This window comes from Chiloscyllium punctatum, chromosome 39, assembly GCF_047496795.1.
Source record: "Chiloscyllium punctatum isolate Juve2018m chromosome 39, sChiPun1.3, whole genome shotgun sequence".
NCBI lineage: Eukaryota > Metazoa > Chordata > Chondrichthyes > Orectolobiformes > Hemiscylliidae > Chiloscyllium > Chiloscyllium punctatum.
The window spans coordinates 20,362,229-20,376,160 of NC_092777.1; the positions used below are offsets into that span (position 1 = coordinate 20,362,229).

The following is a 13,932-nucleotide window of genomic DNA, read 5'->3' on the forward strand; positions in this document are numbered from 1 at the left end:
CCTGCACCACTCCCCACCTCTTCCTTTGCTACGTTGATGACTGCATCGGTGCCACCTCGTGCTCCTGTGAGGAGGTTGAGCAATTGATCAACTTCACCAAAACATTCCACTCTGACCTTAAATTCACCTGGGCCATCTCTGACACCTCGCTTCCCTTACTGGACCTCTCCATCTCCATTAATGATGACCAACTTGACACTGGCATGTTTTACAAACCCACCGACCCCCACAGCTACCTGGATTACACCTCTTCCCACCCCATCTCCTGCAAAAATGCCATCCTGTATTCCCAATTCCTCCGCCTCCGTCATATCTGCTCCCAGGAGGCCCAGTTCCACCACAGAACACACCAGATGGCCTCCTTCTTTAGAGATTGCAATTTCCCTTCTCACGTGGTTGAAGATGCCCTCCAACACATCTCATCCATCCCTCACCTCTGCCCTCAAACCCCATCCCTCCAACTGTAACAAGGATAGACCCCCACCCCGGTCCTCACTTTCCATCCTATCAACCTTTTGCATTAACCATATTGTCCGCTGACATTTCCGCCACCTCCAAACTGACCCCACCACCAGGGATATGTTTCCCTCCCCACCCCTTTCCACCTTCCGCAAAGACCATTCCCTCCGTGACTACCTGGTCAGGTCCACGTTCCCCAACAACCCACCCTCCCATCCTGGCACCTTCCCCTGCCACCGCAGGAATTGCAAAACCTGCGCCCACATCTTCTCCCTCCCCTCCATCCAAGGCCCTAAAGGAGCCTTCTACATCCATCAAAGTTTTACCTGCATATCCACCAATATCATTTATTATATCCGTTGCTCCCGATGCGGTCTCCTCTACGTTGGGGAGACTGGGCGCCTCCTAGCAGAGCGCTTTAGGGAACATCTACGGGACACCCACACCAATCAACCACACCGCCCTGTGGCCCAACATTTCAACTCCCCCTCCCACTCTGCCAAGGACATGCAGGTCCTTGGCCACCTCCACTGCTACTCCCTCACCACCCGACGCCTGGAGGAAGAACGCCTCATCTTCTGCCTTGGAACACTTCAAATCCAGGGCATCAATGAGGAATTCAGTTTCCTCATTTTCCCTTCCCCCACCTCATCTCAGTTCCACCCTTCCAGCTCAGCACTGTCCTCCTGACCTGTCCTACCTGCCAATCTCCCTTCCCACCTATCTGCTCGACCATCCCCTCTGACCTATCATCTCCATCTCCATCCCCACCCCATTCACCTATTGTACTCTTTGCTACCTTCCCCCACCCTCCTCTGACCTATCAACGCCATCTCTTTTCCCCCACATTTATCTCTCCACTCTGCAGGCTCCCTGATGATGCCCGAATCGTCGATTTTCCTGCTCCTCGGATGCTGCCTGACCTGCTGTGCTTCTCCAACACCATTCTGATCTAAACTCCAATTTAAGTACAACCACCAATCACTCCTTTCCCCTTTTTTAATCCTTGCTGAAGTTCTATGCTTAAGGGTTGGTTTGTCTCCTAAGTTTCTCAGTTCAAGAGATTGGAAGGGATTGGCAGGTGATATTGCTGAAACCTGGGTGAGTTGCTGCATTCTGTACACTGTGTATATGGCAGCACCAAGGCACTGCTGGTGAAAATGGATGCATTAGCTGTCATTTGAAGTTTATGTTTGAGAGACCCACTGGTTAAGTGTTTGTCTCTTTTAATGTGTGTATGGCTGTTTGCCAACAGGCAATAACCAAATAACATGATGGAAGTGAGGGCTACTGATCTGGTTAAAGAAAATGAATGAAAACCTATTCAGAAGTTGTCTGGTAAATGATGAGGATTGCATTTATTTTTTTTTCCATCCTAACTTCAATTCTAGAAGTTTGTCCTATTTGAAAAATTCCTCACTTATGTTTAGTACAAACGAAGCCCCAAGGTTTGCTGTTCATTTCAGTCCCTTGGTGGTTATTCTTGGCCATAAAAGTGCAGAGCCTGTCTTGTTGTGACATTTCCTATTTAAGGCCGAGTAATTGCCTGTAACTGACTGTAGGTGCTACCTCCTGGGTGGTCTGCTGTTGAGAGTTTTGCAGTAATGCACCTTGCTTCTGACGAAACTTGTTATGCAGTTGATAAAAGTGACTCAAGATGTGAGCGTGAATGCACGCTGGAAGAGTTAAAACCAGTTAGTGCAAGTATCTCATGAAACCTCTGCGTCTTTGAGTATATTGACTCCCACAGAGAATCCATCTGTTGATGCTGTTTTCTTTTAAGCACATGAAGTAGGAAAGAAACTTTAATCTTGTGAATGCAATAGTTCAACACCTTGGGATATTGCTAGTTTCTGTCAATATATCTCTGAAATGGTCAATAAATCATGCGAGAAGAATGCTTTACAGGAAGAATGAAACAACAGCACTTACTAATGATGCAGAAGTTTGATTTACAGTAGACCAGCATGTTAATAAAGACCATAAGAAATAGGAACGGGAGTAGGCCATTTGGACCCTCGCACCTGCTCTCCCTTTCAATAGAATTGCAGCTGATCCAACATTCCTTACGTCCACTTTCCTGTCCACTCCACATTACCCTTGATTCTGCTACTGATCAAGAATCTATTAACCTAATACTTACATATATGCAAGGACTCTACCCCTGCACAGCTCTCTGTGGCAAGGAGTTCCAGAGAATCTCAAACCTCCTGAGAGAAGAAATTTCTCCTAATCTCATTCTTAAATTGGAGAATCTTTATTCTGAGACTATGCCCTCTGTTCCTAGGCTATCCCATGAGGGGGAAATATCATCTCAGCATTTACCCTGTCAAGCCCCTTTGGAATTCTGTATGTTTCAATGAGACCATCTCTTGTTGTTCTTAACTGTAGTGGGTAGAGTCCCAGCCTGTTTAGCCTGTGTTCATAAACGCCATCTCTCCCTAGTTGGATCATCTCTGAACTACCTCCAATGAAATTATATCATTCCTTAAATAAGGAGACCAAAACAGTTCACAATACTCCAGATGTGGTCTCATCAGAACTTTTTCAGTTGCTGTAAGACTTCCTGTCTCTAACACTGCAACCCCCTTGAAATATGGACCAATATTCCCCTAGTCTCCTCACCTTCTCTGCAACCCCTTTATATTACAACTCCTTCTGACCCCCAGCCCCCTCAGCACTCACCAATGGCCTGGGATTCAACTGTGAGGCTAGTCTTCAAGTTAGGTGTAGTGCTAACAGAACCTTGATGATGCCATTGTCCACTAGAAATTAGTAGCTCTTGGCAAGATGCCCAATACTGGGGTCTTGAGCCAGAAAAGGCCTACTTCAGTGGCTTGGTGGCAATTAATTCAACAGACCTTCCTTCAAAGCCATGGCTCAGGGCTTGTGCTCACCCTCCTGCTAGCCAGCAGGACCTCCTTCACCTTCATTAAGTCCGATGTCTTCTCAATGTTTATTCGAGAAGTTTTTCTCTGGACCACTTTCCATGATTGACTGGTGGACCTGTAGCCTGACAATGGGTTGGGAGAGTTTAATAGAGTATGTGTAGAAGAACCATGTTGATTTCACTAAGTGAAAATAGAAGGGGACAAAAATAGATCCTTGTAAGGATTTCTGAGAAAATGTTGCAAGATTCGGAAGAGAAAACGTTGAAAAGTGGAACTTGCTGAGCATAATCTCCACCAAACTGAAGAATAATTTGTTACTGATTGAGGCAAAATTGAGGAGAGTGAGGAAAATATTGTCAGGACTTCTAATATTACAGCAAGAAAGTTTATATTATTTGGGATTAGATTCAAAGTGATGGTGTAATGGAAACTGCCCATCCCAGATATCTGGAAGCTCTTTGGCTGTGACCATTGTAAAAACTAATGTCGGCAGCTTTCAATCATGAAACAAAACTTGTAATAAAATGTGCTGATCCCATGTGCAATATTTCTGTTACATGTGGAAAACATTACGCATTTTTCCTTCCACATATATATAAAAAATGTTCTTTTATCCCCTGTGTAAAGGAAGGAGCTGGAGATCAACACCGTGAGCACTAAACTAGAGGATGAACAGTCATTAACTGCTACTCTTCAGAGGAAGATTAAAGAATACCAGGTAAAATCACCAAATTGGGTCCTGCATGACATTTCCTTTATCCATCTGGAATGCCATGTAGAGAGGGAGACTAAGGCCAAAAAATTTGACTTGGAGTCATAGAGAGTGTACAGCATGGAAACAGATCCTTCAGTCCAACCTGTCCATGCCGACCAGATATCCTAACTTAATCTAGTCCCATTTGCCAGCACTTGGCCCATATCCCTCTAAGCCCTTCCTGTTAGTATACCCATCCAGATGCCTTTTAAATGGTGTAATTGTACCAGCCTCCACCACCACCTGGCAGCTCATTCCATACATGCACCCTTGGTTAGAACGTTCCCCTCCCCCGTGTCTTTCCCCTCTCACCTTAAATCTATGCTCCCTAGTTTTGGATTCGCTTACCCTGGGGGAAAAAGACTTTTTGACACTTCATTCTGTGATTTAATGAACCTGTATAAGGTCACCTCTCAGCCTCTGAGGCTCCAGGGAAAACAGCCCCAGCCTGTTCACCCTCTCCCTATAGCTCAAACCCTCCAGCCCTGGCAACATCCTTGGAAATCTTTCATGCACTTCTCAAAATGGGGCCATGATCACACTGTGTTAACTCTTATACTAGTCTGCTATCCATACGAAATCCAGCTAAAGGCTCCATTAAGAAGTACCATTGAGTATGATATGGATGTGTCTTATTGTTTGGCTAGGGTAGGATTGGTACTCGAGAGCGGGGGGAAATAATCCTGTGGATTTAAACTGGACTGTCTGTGGGCTAGAAATCTTTTATGGGGCACAAAAACAGCACACCTGTTTCGCCTGAGTCTTTGTAAATAACAATTGTATTTTCTGGGCTTTTATTGTCGAATAGACTCCTGGGACTTCATTTTAAGGTTCGTTGTTAAGGCCACTCTACAGCAAGTACCTCCGATTTGGGATTGTCCTTTGTAGGCTGAGCTCATTCAAACTGTTTGGCATCTAGGATCCAAGTGGAAATTGCGGAAGCTAAAAAGGTTGAGTTTCACATTGGAGCTGTTGTGCTATTCTGTGATTTTTTTTTACAATGCCCTATTATAGGAGAATAATGAACTCTTTATTTATATTCACTGGCTAATACAAACATACGGAATTAATTTTGTTCAAGTGGGTGCTGTTGTAGTATATCAGAAGCAGAATAATGGGGAAATAAGGTGACATTCTGACACTCAATATTCCTATAAACTCTCGGAAATAAGGCACCCCATTGTTATCATACTCACCTTGAGTTATTGGGTGTGGTGAAATTAGCCAGCAATGTACAACTTGGCTGGAATATGATCACAGATACACAGGAATGGAATTACTTTCTAGCCAGCAAACAACTTTTGTGTAAACCTACAGTAACAGTGCTGACGACAAATCATATTGTACTACATTGAGATTTTGCAAAGCTTTTTTTTAAAAAAGTGCAACTGTGCGTTCTATAAAGTTAAATAAGGATTAAGGGTGAGATTTATATTTCACAGGAACATAAAGAACAGTGAAAGTCATTATCTCTGGTACTCGTGCATTCCTTTTTATAGTGTGTCTGAGAATTGGATGAAACATTTCTAACATTTATACTTTGAAGTAATTCTAGCTGACCTTACCTTTAAACCGAATGTGTGAGTTTATTCTTGACCCATTGTACTTTAAACTTTAGAAGTAACTTTTGCAATTTGTTTGCTTAACTCAGTCCTTTCCACTTAGGGTAGATCTTATGATCTCAATGATCTTTTATACCATAGACCTGATGCTTCTGCCACTGTTGTCCTAACAGAATTCTGTTAAAAGGTAGGAAAATCACTGAAAATCTCAGGGCCCTGTATATGATCATTGGGCCAGTGTTATTGGATGTATTCACTGAATTTCTTGGGGTGGAGATCAGCTGCTATAACTCAGATCATCAGAAAGCCCATTCAAGTATTTGTTTGACGATTCAGCTGATTTTCTGTTGATGAAGCCCACAGAAAGTTCTGAGTTGTGAAGCCCTCTTTAATGTTAGAGCTTACTCGAAGCTATGTGGAATGCTAGGTATACCATAACAGTTTGCAGTTAGATTATTGCAACAATGCCAGAGGGTTAGCCGGGCAAGGTACATCCTTCAGAAACTCTGTTGACATCAGCCTATTCTTGTAGACATTTCCAGTGCTCCATTCAAGCATTTTTCAATACTAATATGCATGCAAAGTTAAAAATCACACAACACCAGGTTATAGTCCAACAGGTTTAATTGGAAGCACACTAGCTTTTGGAGCGTCGCTCCTTCATCAGTTGGAGGGCTCACAGTTAAGAGAGATTGAAGACACTGGTCTATAAGACATGAAAGAGATACAGTGCTGAATAGGGAACAGAGAACAGAAAGATCCCAGGCTCTTCCTCCACCTCATTTAGGAGCAGAGTCGTGTTTATAACTCAATTGCCCCCCATCGGTGGAAGATGGGTCCATATCCTTTGTTATTGTGCCCACTCCAAGAGTATAATAACCTTGGACAAGGCATGATACAGACTTGACAGATTGATACTGGAGCTTAAAATGTGGGGAAAGATTACGTAAACTGATAAGAAAGAAGTCGGGTCCAATGTGCACGCAGTGAGTCTCTGAGAGGTTCAGAACATATGAACCAAGAACAGGAGTGAGCAATTCAGCCTGTTGTGCCTATTCGGCCATTTTTTTGTGAGAATACATACCATACTGTTTGCATTGCACCCTCCATTTATCCTTAAATTCTTTGTCACAACTAGCAACACTTTACAGAGTGGCTCATATGACTCCGCACCCTCCAGGCTGTAACATCTGTTGTTTAGGATTAATTGGTTTTGAACCTTTTAAGTCCGCCAACAGGTGGCTTCTCGTCCGAGTATTTTTTTAAAATGTAGGCTTGTTTAATATGAACCGTGTGCAATTTTCATCCAGTTTTTTTCTGTTCAAGAAATTTTGGTATTCCTTGACTAACCCTCGGGTGGGTTTAAAACCGTATGTTGTGTTTGGTTTTGGCAGTGATATTCCTATCTATAGATACGTCTGTCTCCTGATTTTATTGTAATATGGTGCTCCATATTCTTTGGCTCCCCTCACCTTTTGCTTTGTATGGGTTGCAAAGTTGTTCCTTTTCCATGTTTCTCTTTGTGTTATGGTTTTCGACCATTTTGGTTTCTCTAATATACTCTTGATAAGTTTTGCATTGTAATCTTTTTATTTCTTTATTCATTCGTAGAATGAGGGGGTCACTGGGTATGGCAGCATTCATTCCCCATCCCTAATTGTCCACAGGGTATTTAAGAGTGAACCACATGGCTGTGGGTTGTGGAGTCACACACAGGCCAGACCAGGAAAGGATGGCAGTTTCCCTCCCTAAAGGGCATTACTGAACCAGATTTTTTTTTTATTGACAATGTTCATTATTAGGCTCTTAATTCCAGATTTTTCTTTCATTGAATTCAAATTCCACCATCTGCGATGACTGGATTTGAACCTGGATCTCCAGAACATTATCTGGGTCGTGGGAGTAACAGACCAGCGATACTATCACAGGACATCCCAATTCATCTTAATAGTTTACACGTAATCAGCTATTCAAGTTTTCCGTTAGTCTTCAACTGACCGTTTCACCAGTTGATTTCTTTAAGCTTTATCCTTCACTATCTCAAACTTGACCCTTTTAATGTTGTACCTCAAAATAATGAATAATAGCATTGGTTGTAGAATCATAGTGCACAGGAAGCAGCCACCTGGAACAACACACCTGTAGTGGTGCTTTGAAATAGCAATCACATTAGCCTCATTCCCCACCTCTTCCCCTGTAGTACCATATATTTCTTTCCTTTTCAATCAGATATCCAACTCATTTTTGAAAGTTACTGTTGAATCTACCCACAGGACCCTTTAAGACAGTGCATTCCAGAGCATAACTCTCTGCAGAATGAAAAGAAAAACTACTCTGCTCCTCTAATTCATTCACCAATGTTGCTAAATCTATTTCTGTCAGTTACTGACTCTGCAAGATGAGTTAATTTCTCCTGATTTCAATGGATTAAAGCTCTTCCAATTTCATCACATTTTGACCAGAGAGAGTATCCCAGCTTCTGTCCTTTATATACTATTGCAATCATCCTTGTGCAGACAGTGCATATGTTTTACAGGATTAGAAACGGTTGGTTTAGGAGTTTTTGCTGATATCTGTTTCTACATAAATTGATCCTAAGAATGCAGTATTATGCATCCATTCATAGTTCCCTTCTTATGCTGGAGCTTTAAAAGAAAATAATTTCTGCTTTTTTTTTAAACTAATATTCTGAAACACTTCAATTAAGATAAATTGCTTCTCCATTTTGTTTTCCTAATATAGTCTTTTACGTCCTTATGATTTTTTCCTAACAATACTGAGTGTGTACTATTGTAACTTTTTGCATGGAAAGACCACTTTATTAATAGCCTTCAATGCCAAGTTAGTTATTTGTTTTGATAAGAGTTTGGCCTTTTTAGCATGTAGTTCATTTACATTTGGAAGCAAGTGGCTATAAACATTCTCAGATTAGGCAGTGATGCTGAACAGAACTGAGAAATATTTGTTCTGTTACTTGTCTGTTTAAATGTGTCAGAGTTCTGAAGTCACTGTTTCTGGCCTCTGTTAAGATGCTGGTGATATAATAGTAACAGTCAAATTGGTCCTGCCTTAGATGAGTATTTCCCACAATTGTGTAAATGATCATTTTTAAGGCTAATTTAATGCTAATTTGCACATTCGGCTTTTAATCCCAACCCAGTTGTGAGATTTTGTTGCAGTTAGCTCTTACTTTCCCTCTTAATTTCAGTAGTATTATATAGGACAGTTTTATTGTGGGAACAAATTAAAATGCAGGATTTGATAATGTAGACAAAAACCAGAAGGATAAAACAAGGTTGCACTGATTTGAATCTGTCATTTTTCATTAATGAACCCAGAAAACTGTGATTGAGATTGATAAGGCGGATGTTCCAGTTAATGTTAGGAACAAAGCAATGGCGTAGCCCATCCAATGATTTTCATGAGGGATTTGAAGACATTTGAAGTTAGGGCCTCATTTGATAGAGCTTTTGGCAGGTAGCTTGCCAATTCGGGGAGGAATTTTCATTAGTTGATCCTTGGAGAAGCCAAGTGCGAGAATATTTTAACTGCGAGAGCCTCTGAGTGGTTGGTATCAGGAAGATTAGATTAGATTAGATTACTTACAGTGTGGAAACAGGCCCTTCGGCCCAACGAGTCCACACCGCCCCACCGAAGCGCAACCCACCCATACCCCTACATCTGCCCCTTACCTAACACTACGGGCAATTTAGCATGGCCAATTCACCTGACCTGCACATCTTTGGACTGTGGGAGGAAACCGGAGCACCCGGAGGAAACCCACGCAGACACGGGGAGAACGTGCAAACTCCACACCGTCAGTCGCCTAAGGCAGGAATTGAACCCGGGTCTCTGGCGCTGTGTGGCAGCAGTGCTAACCACTGTTCTCCTTGTCATTCCCAGCAATAAGCTACTTAGGAAGCAGATTTCTAAGGAGAAGACCATTTGAGGGCACCAAATACTGGAATGATGGATATGTCAATGTAACCCACTGCTCAGATTTGAAGTACTGTGCAGCTCCAGAATGGTCTGGAGTCTGCGACCAGAGGAAGGATACCTGAAAACAAGCTGACTAGGCCAAGGCTTTAAGGACTCTAGGGCCTGTTATGGTGGCAATTGGAACTGACCATTTCATAGGATTGAAAACTTAATTTGGAAAGATTGTCTGTTTTTCCCAGCAGTCAGTAGATCCCCTGAATCAAAACACTGGCAATGGTGGCTTGCAGAGAGCGATTTTTGTTATTTGAAATTTATTCATGGGTGTCTCTGGCTAGGCCAGAATTTATTACCAATTCCTGGTTGTACATGAGAAAATGTCGGTGAGCCGCCCTCTGTATGGTCCATCCATAGTTCTGTTAGAAAAGTGGGTCCAGGATGAAACTTGATAATAGGCATAGAATATTCGTCGCTCAAAAGTAGCTGCAGCAAGTGTTTAACTAAAGACATAAACTTTTTTTTTAAATCGGAAAATTATATGCACAGCTCTTTGATGTTTTGCAACTTTGCGGTCTGAGCAGATGAACTGAATGTTTTGTTTGTTTGGGAAAAGAACCTGTAGGCGAAACCAAGTCCTTAAGTTCTTGAAATAGTATGTTGACCTCGAGGTGATTGAGAAGTATCAGCCAGCAGTAAATACTCGTTCCGTTGTTCAGTAACGTCCATTGAGTGCATTTGCACAAGAATTTGTCTCTCTTCAGTTTGCAAGCATCATGTAATTTGAGAATTGTGAAAGACATGATTATTGATGATGCAGTTTAAAAAAAAATCCAAAGGTTGGCCTAGACTACGACAACTACAAGTAGTTTATCCTTTCCAGTACCGTTACTGTGACAACCTTCTTCTCTTAACAGTCTGTGGTAGTGTTGCTTGAGGGTGCATGTTAGAAGCATTAACCATATAGCAAGTGGCTCGTTGGACCACCACCTCCCAGGTCTGTTTTGGATCCAGGTTTATATAAGGGAGAGCCTGGATAAGGACAGTGGATTTTATTTCATTAATGGATATGAGTGAGCAGATACATCTTTGTAACAATCTGAGGCAGTGCTGCACTGTCAGAGGTACTGCCATTTGGATGAGATGTCAAACTGAGTTCATGTTTGCCTGTAAAACATCCAAAGGCTCTATTTTGAGCAGAGAAGTGTCCTGATCAAGATATACCTTTTCGTTCAATGTCTAAAAATCAGGTTATTTGGAAGTTATCTCGTTGCTGTTTTTGAAAGTTTGCTGTCCACAAATTGGTTGTTGCTTTTCTTAAATTATACCAGTGACTTCTCTCCAAAAGAAAATAAACTTAATTGGCTGTAAATCATTTTGAGGAGATCAGTGGACTTAAGTGCTGTATAAATGCAAGTCTATTTATGAGTGAAGTTAAATTTGATTGTGTTTTCTGTATTATTGCCCATTGAAATAACCATCACACGCCCTTTAAACAATAAATAGTTTGGGGTGAGTTTATCATTTCCAGTATGAATATGCTCAAAAGGTTGGAATATCTAAATAGTTAACACCAGTCAGTAAATGTGTTCACAAGAATAAGAATCCTCCTTGTAAAGAGCAGAGCAAGCAGTCAAATAAGCAGCAAAGTCTCAGAATAGAATTGTAAACCCGATTTTTATCTTTCACTATTCGGATTGATGTGTTGCAAATACTCAAAGACTAAGCCCTTTCAGTAAAATAAAATGTCTTCTGTTGTTTTGCTTTTTGACTGGTGTTTGAGGTTGAAACTGATATCGCTGTCTCATTAAGTCATGATCTGTTTCCCGTTCTTGAACACCAGACAATGCAACCTTTCTTCTTGATACTGATGATGTCAATAGTTTAATTTTATTTTTTCTGTGTGTTTGATATTTTGCTGAGTGCAGGTGAACATAGGCAACATCCAGAATTAATATAACAAACAACTGATGTGGCCTGGCTAAAGGGTGAGTTCATATATTGGGGGAGAAAATTAGATTGGTCCCTGAAAACTAGGCCAGGAACTGCAGTGGGCAAATTGACCTCTTGCCTATAGACTGCATTGCAGGCCATTTGCCAACTTTGTGCTGCCCACTCATTTCCCTATGCCCAGTCAGCTCCAACAGTGTTTTTGTCATCGGTGAGTCACATTATTGTGAGTGATTAGTAGCATGTGCACTGCTTAAAACTGGGCTGTACTGTTTGAAGGAGTGATCTATTGTGGCTGGAAACAGCAACTGCTGAGCAAGTATCATCACTCACCTACCAACTAACCTCTGTTGATAAGGCCTCATATCCCTTCTTGCAACAATTAACACTGCTGTAAACTCTCATCCACATCTCCCAAGTAGCGCATCTATTCAGCTTTAAACCCTGGCACTGGTTTATGTCTCTGTCAGTATATCTTAAAAAGTCATGCTAATGATATAATCACTGTATAATAGCATGTGACCTGCAAGTATAAAGGTCTCAGACTCCATCTTACCTCTGGTTACTTGTGGCATGACTTGCCGATAGAAGAGTGCTACTCTTTGTAACCGAATAGTTAGATGTTAACTCAAACGGTTATGAACCTGACAAATGTAATGTTTGTATATGGTATTTAGTTGTAATAAATGTCCATTGGATTCTTCACTACCATCCACGCCCATTTCCTTACAGGAGACAGAATAAGCATTGCCTCATCGGTAGATTATACTGTTGTCAGGAAAATTCACACCAGATACTGGGCTGAGGAAAGCAACATTAGGCCAGAAGATCAAAAGCTTGGCTTTGGTTTTAAGGATTATTTTTGAGGAGGAAAGCAAGCTTGACAGACAGGAGGGCAGGAGACCCCATTGTCTATAATAAATCCTGACCTAGGACCTGCTGAGTGAAAGCATGGTTAAAGTCGTTTTTTAAAAAAAAACCTTTAAGAGATATTTTGGTGCAGAACTCCAGAGGTTAGTCTTCAGGAGTTGACAAATCAGCTGCCAATAATGGAATAATTAAAACTGGGAATGTGCAAGGGGCTGGGGCAAAGATCCCAGAGAATTGTGAGATCCAAATCTTGTAATGATTATAGAGAGAGAACACGAGAGGTCCTGGGAGTACTTGAAAGCCAGGATAAGAATTTCAGAATGTAAGTGCTCTTAATATTGTGCTGATAACTGCTCATCTCAATCACTGGAGTTTAACAAAAGAAAATCCAAGATTAGAAGTAGCCATTATCAACCACTGTAAAAGAATAAGAAATTTCATCGATAAATTACATACTAAAGGTGATAAATTAAATGTCTCCCCTGCTCACGATACCAAACCAACAATAAAGTATTTCCATGTTGTACATCCTGTCACATGGATACCCAGTCTTCAGTGTTATTTGGTTTCAGGAGAACTCAACTTTGTGAGAAGTATTGCTGAATAGGAGCTTCAGTATTAAGCTTTCAAACTCTAACTCATAGTCTGTCCAGAACGTAAATTACAATCAGTAGTTCCAAGATTGTGGAATCATCACCTTATCAGTCCTGTCATCTCTCAGGTTGAAAAGCCCAGTCCATTACAACCAGAACTCCACAAAATGAATCCATTGTTTGAATAAAGAAGGCCTTTAATACAACTCTGCTGCACAAACTCTTGCTTTAACCACAAAGCAGTTATGGTGAATTAGTCTCTCTCAATGATAGCATTCAGCTCCGTCTTTCATCTTTCACTCTTATCGCTATGGTGTTGCTCCATGCATTTCTTCTATCTCCCATCCTGCATCTTTGTGAAGATTGCTTCATGTTTTCTTTTGGCCTAGCATTTGGTCTCTGTATCCTGCCTATAAATGTCACTACACAGATCCTCGGACACAGTTAAACAGCAGGCTGTTTCTCTAGCTGGAGACAGTAAGCTTTGGCAATCTTTCATTGCAACATCGGAGTAGCTCATGGATCATTCAAAACGCCTTCTGCCAGTTTTATTACCAGATTGAATTGTACTGAAATAGTGAACCAGAAAATAGTTATTTCAACTCTCATAAACCGTACTAAAGTCTACTACAGTAGCTAGTGGAACTGACATTCGATTCATTAACCTGGGAGTTAATGCTTGTGGTGTGGTAATTAATATCCATGCCTCAGAGCCAATATAGGTTGGTTTGAATCCTATTCCAACACCATTGAAAGTGTATTTGTAATGTAAGTATTTCCAATAGGACTAAGGCAGGTAGTAAGACCATGAGATGAATCTTTTGATCATCCATACTTGATGGTGCCATCTCTCCAGCTATCGCCCTAGCAACCTGCTCCAGGAAAATCGAGGTATGGAAACAGATATAAGCGTGTGCTTT

The 13,932-nt window shown here is 41.4% G+C and overlaps 1 protein-coding gene across 21 annotated transcripts in view; it reads left to right on the forward strand.

Moving 5' to 3' along the window:
• The window catches only part of LOC140463855 (putative uncharacterized protein MYH16), a 290,113-nt gene that overhangs the window by 187,447 nt on the left and 88,734 nt on the right, over window positions 1–13,932 (forward strand). For all 21 annotated transcript variants that reach the window (XM_072558259.1, XM_072558260.1, XM_072558264.1 and 18 more), the window contains one exon: window positions 3,978–4,068. In XM_072558259.1, the coding sequence (XP_072414360.1) occupies window positions 3,978–4,068 (91 nt within the window). The remainder of the gene's footprint in view (window positions 1–3,977; window positions 4,069–13,932) is intronic.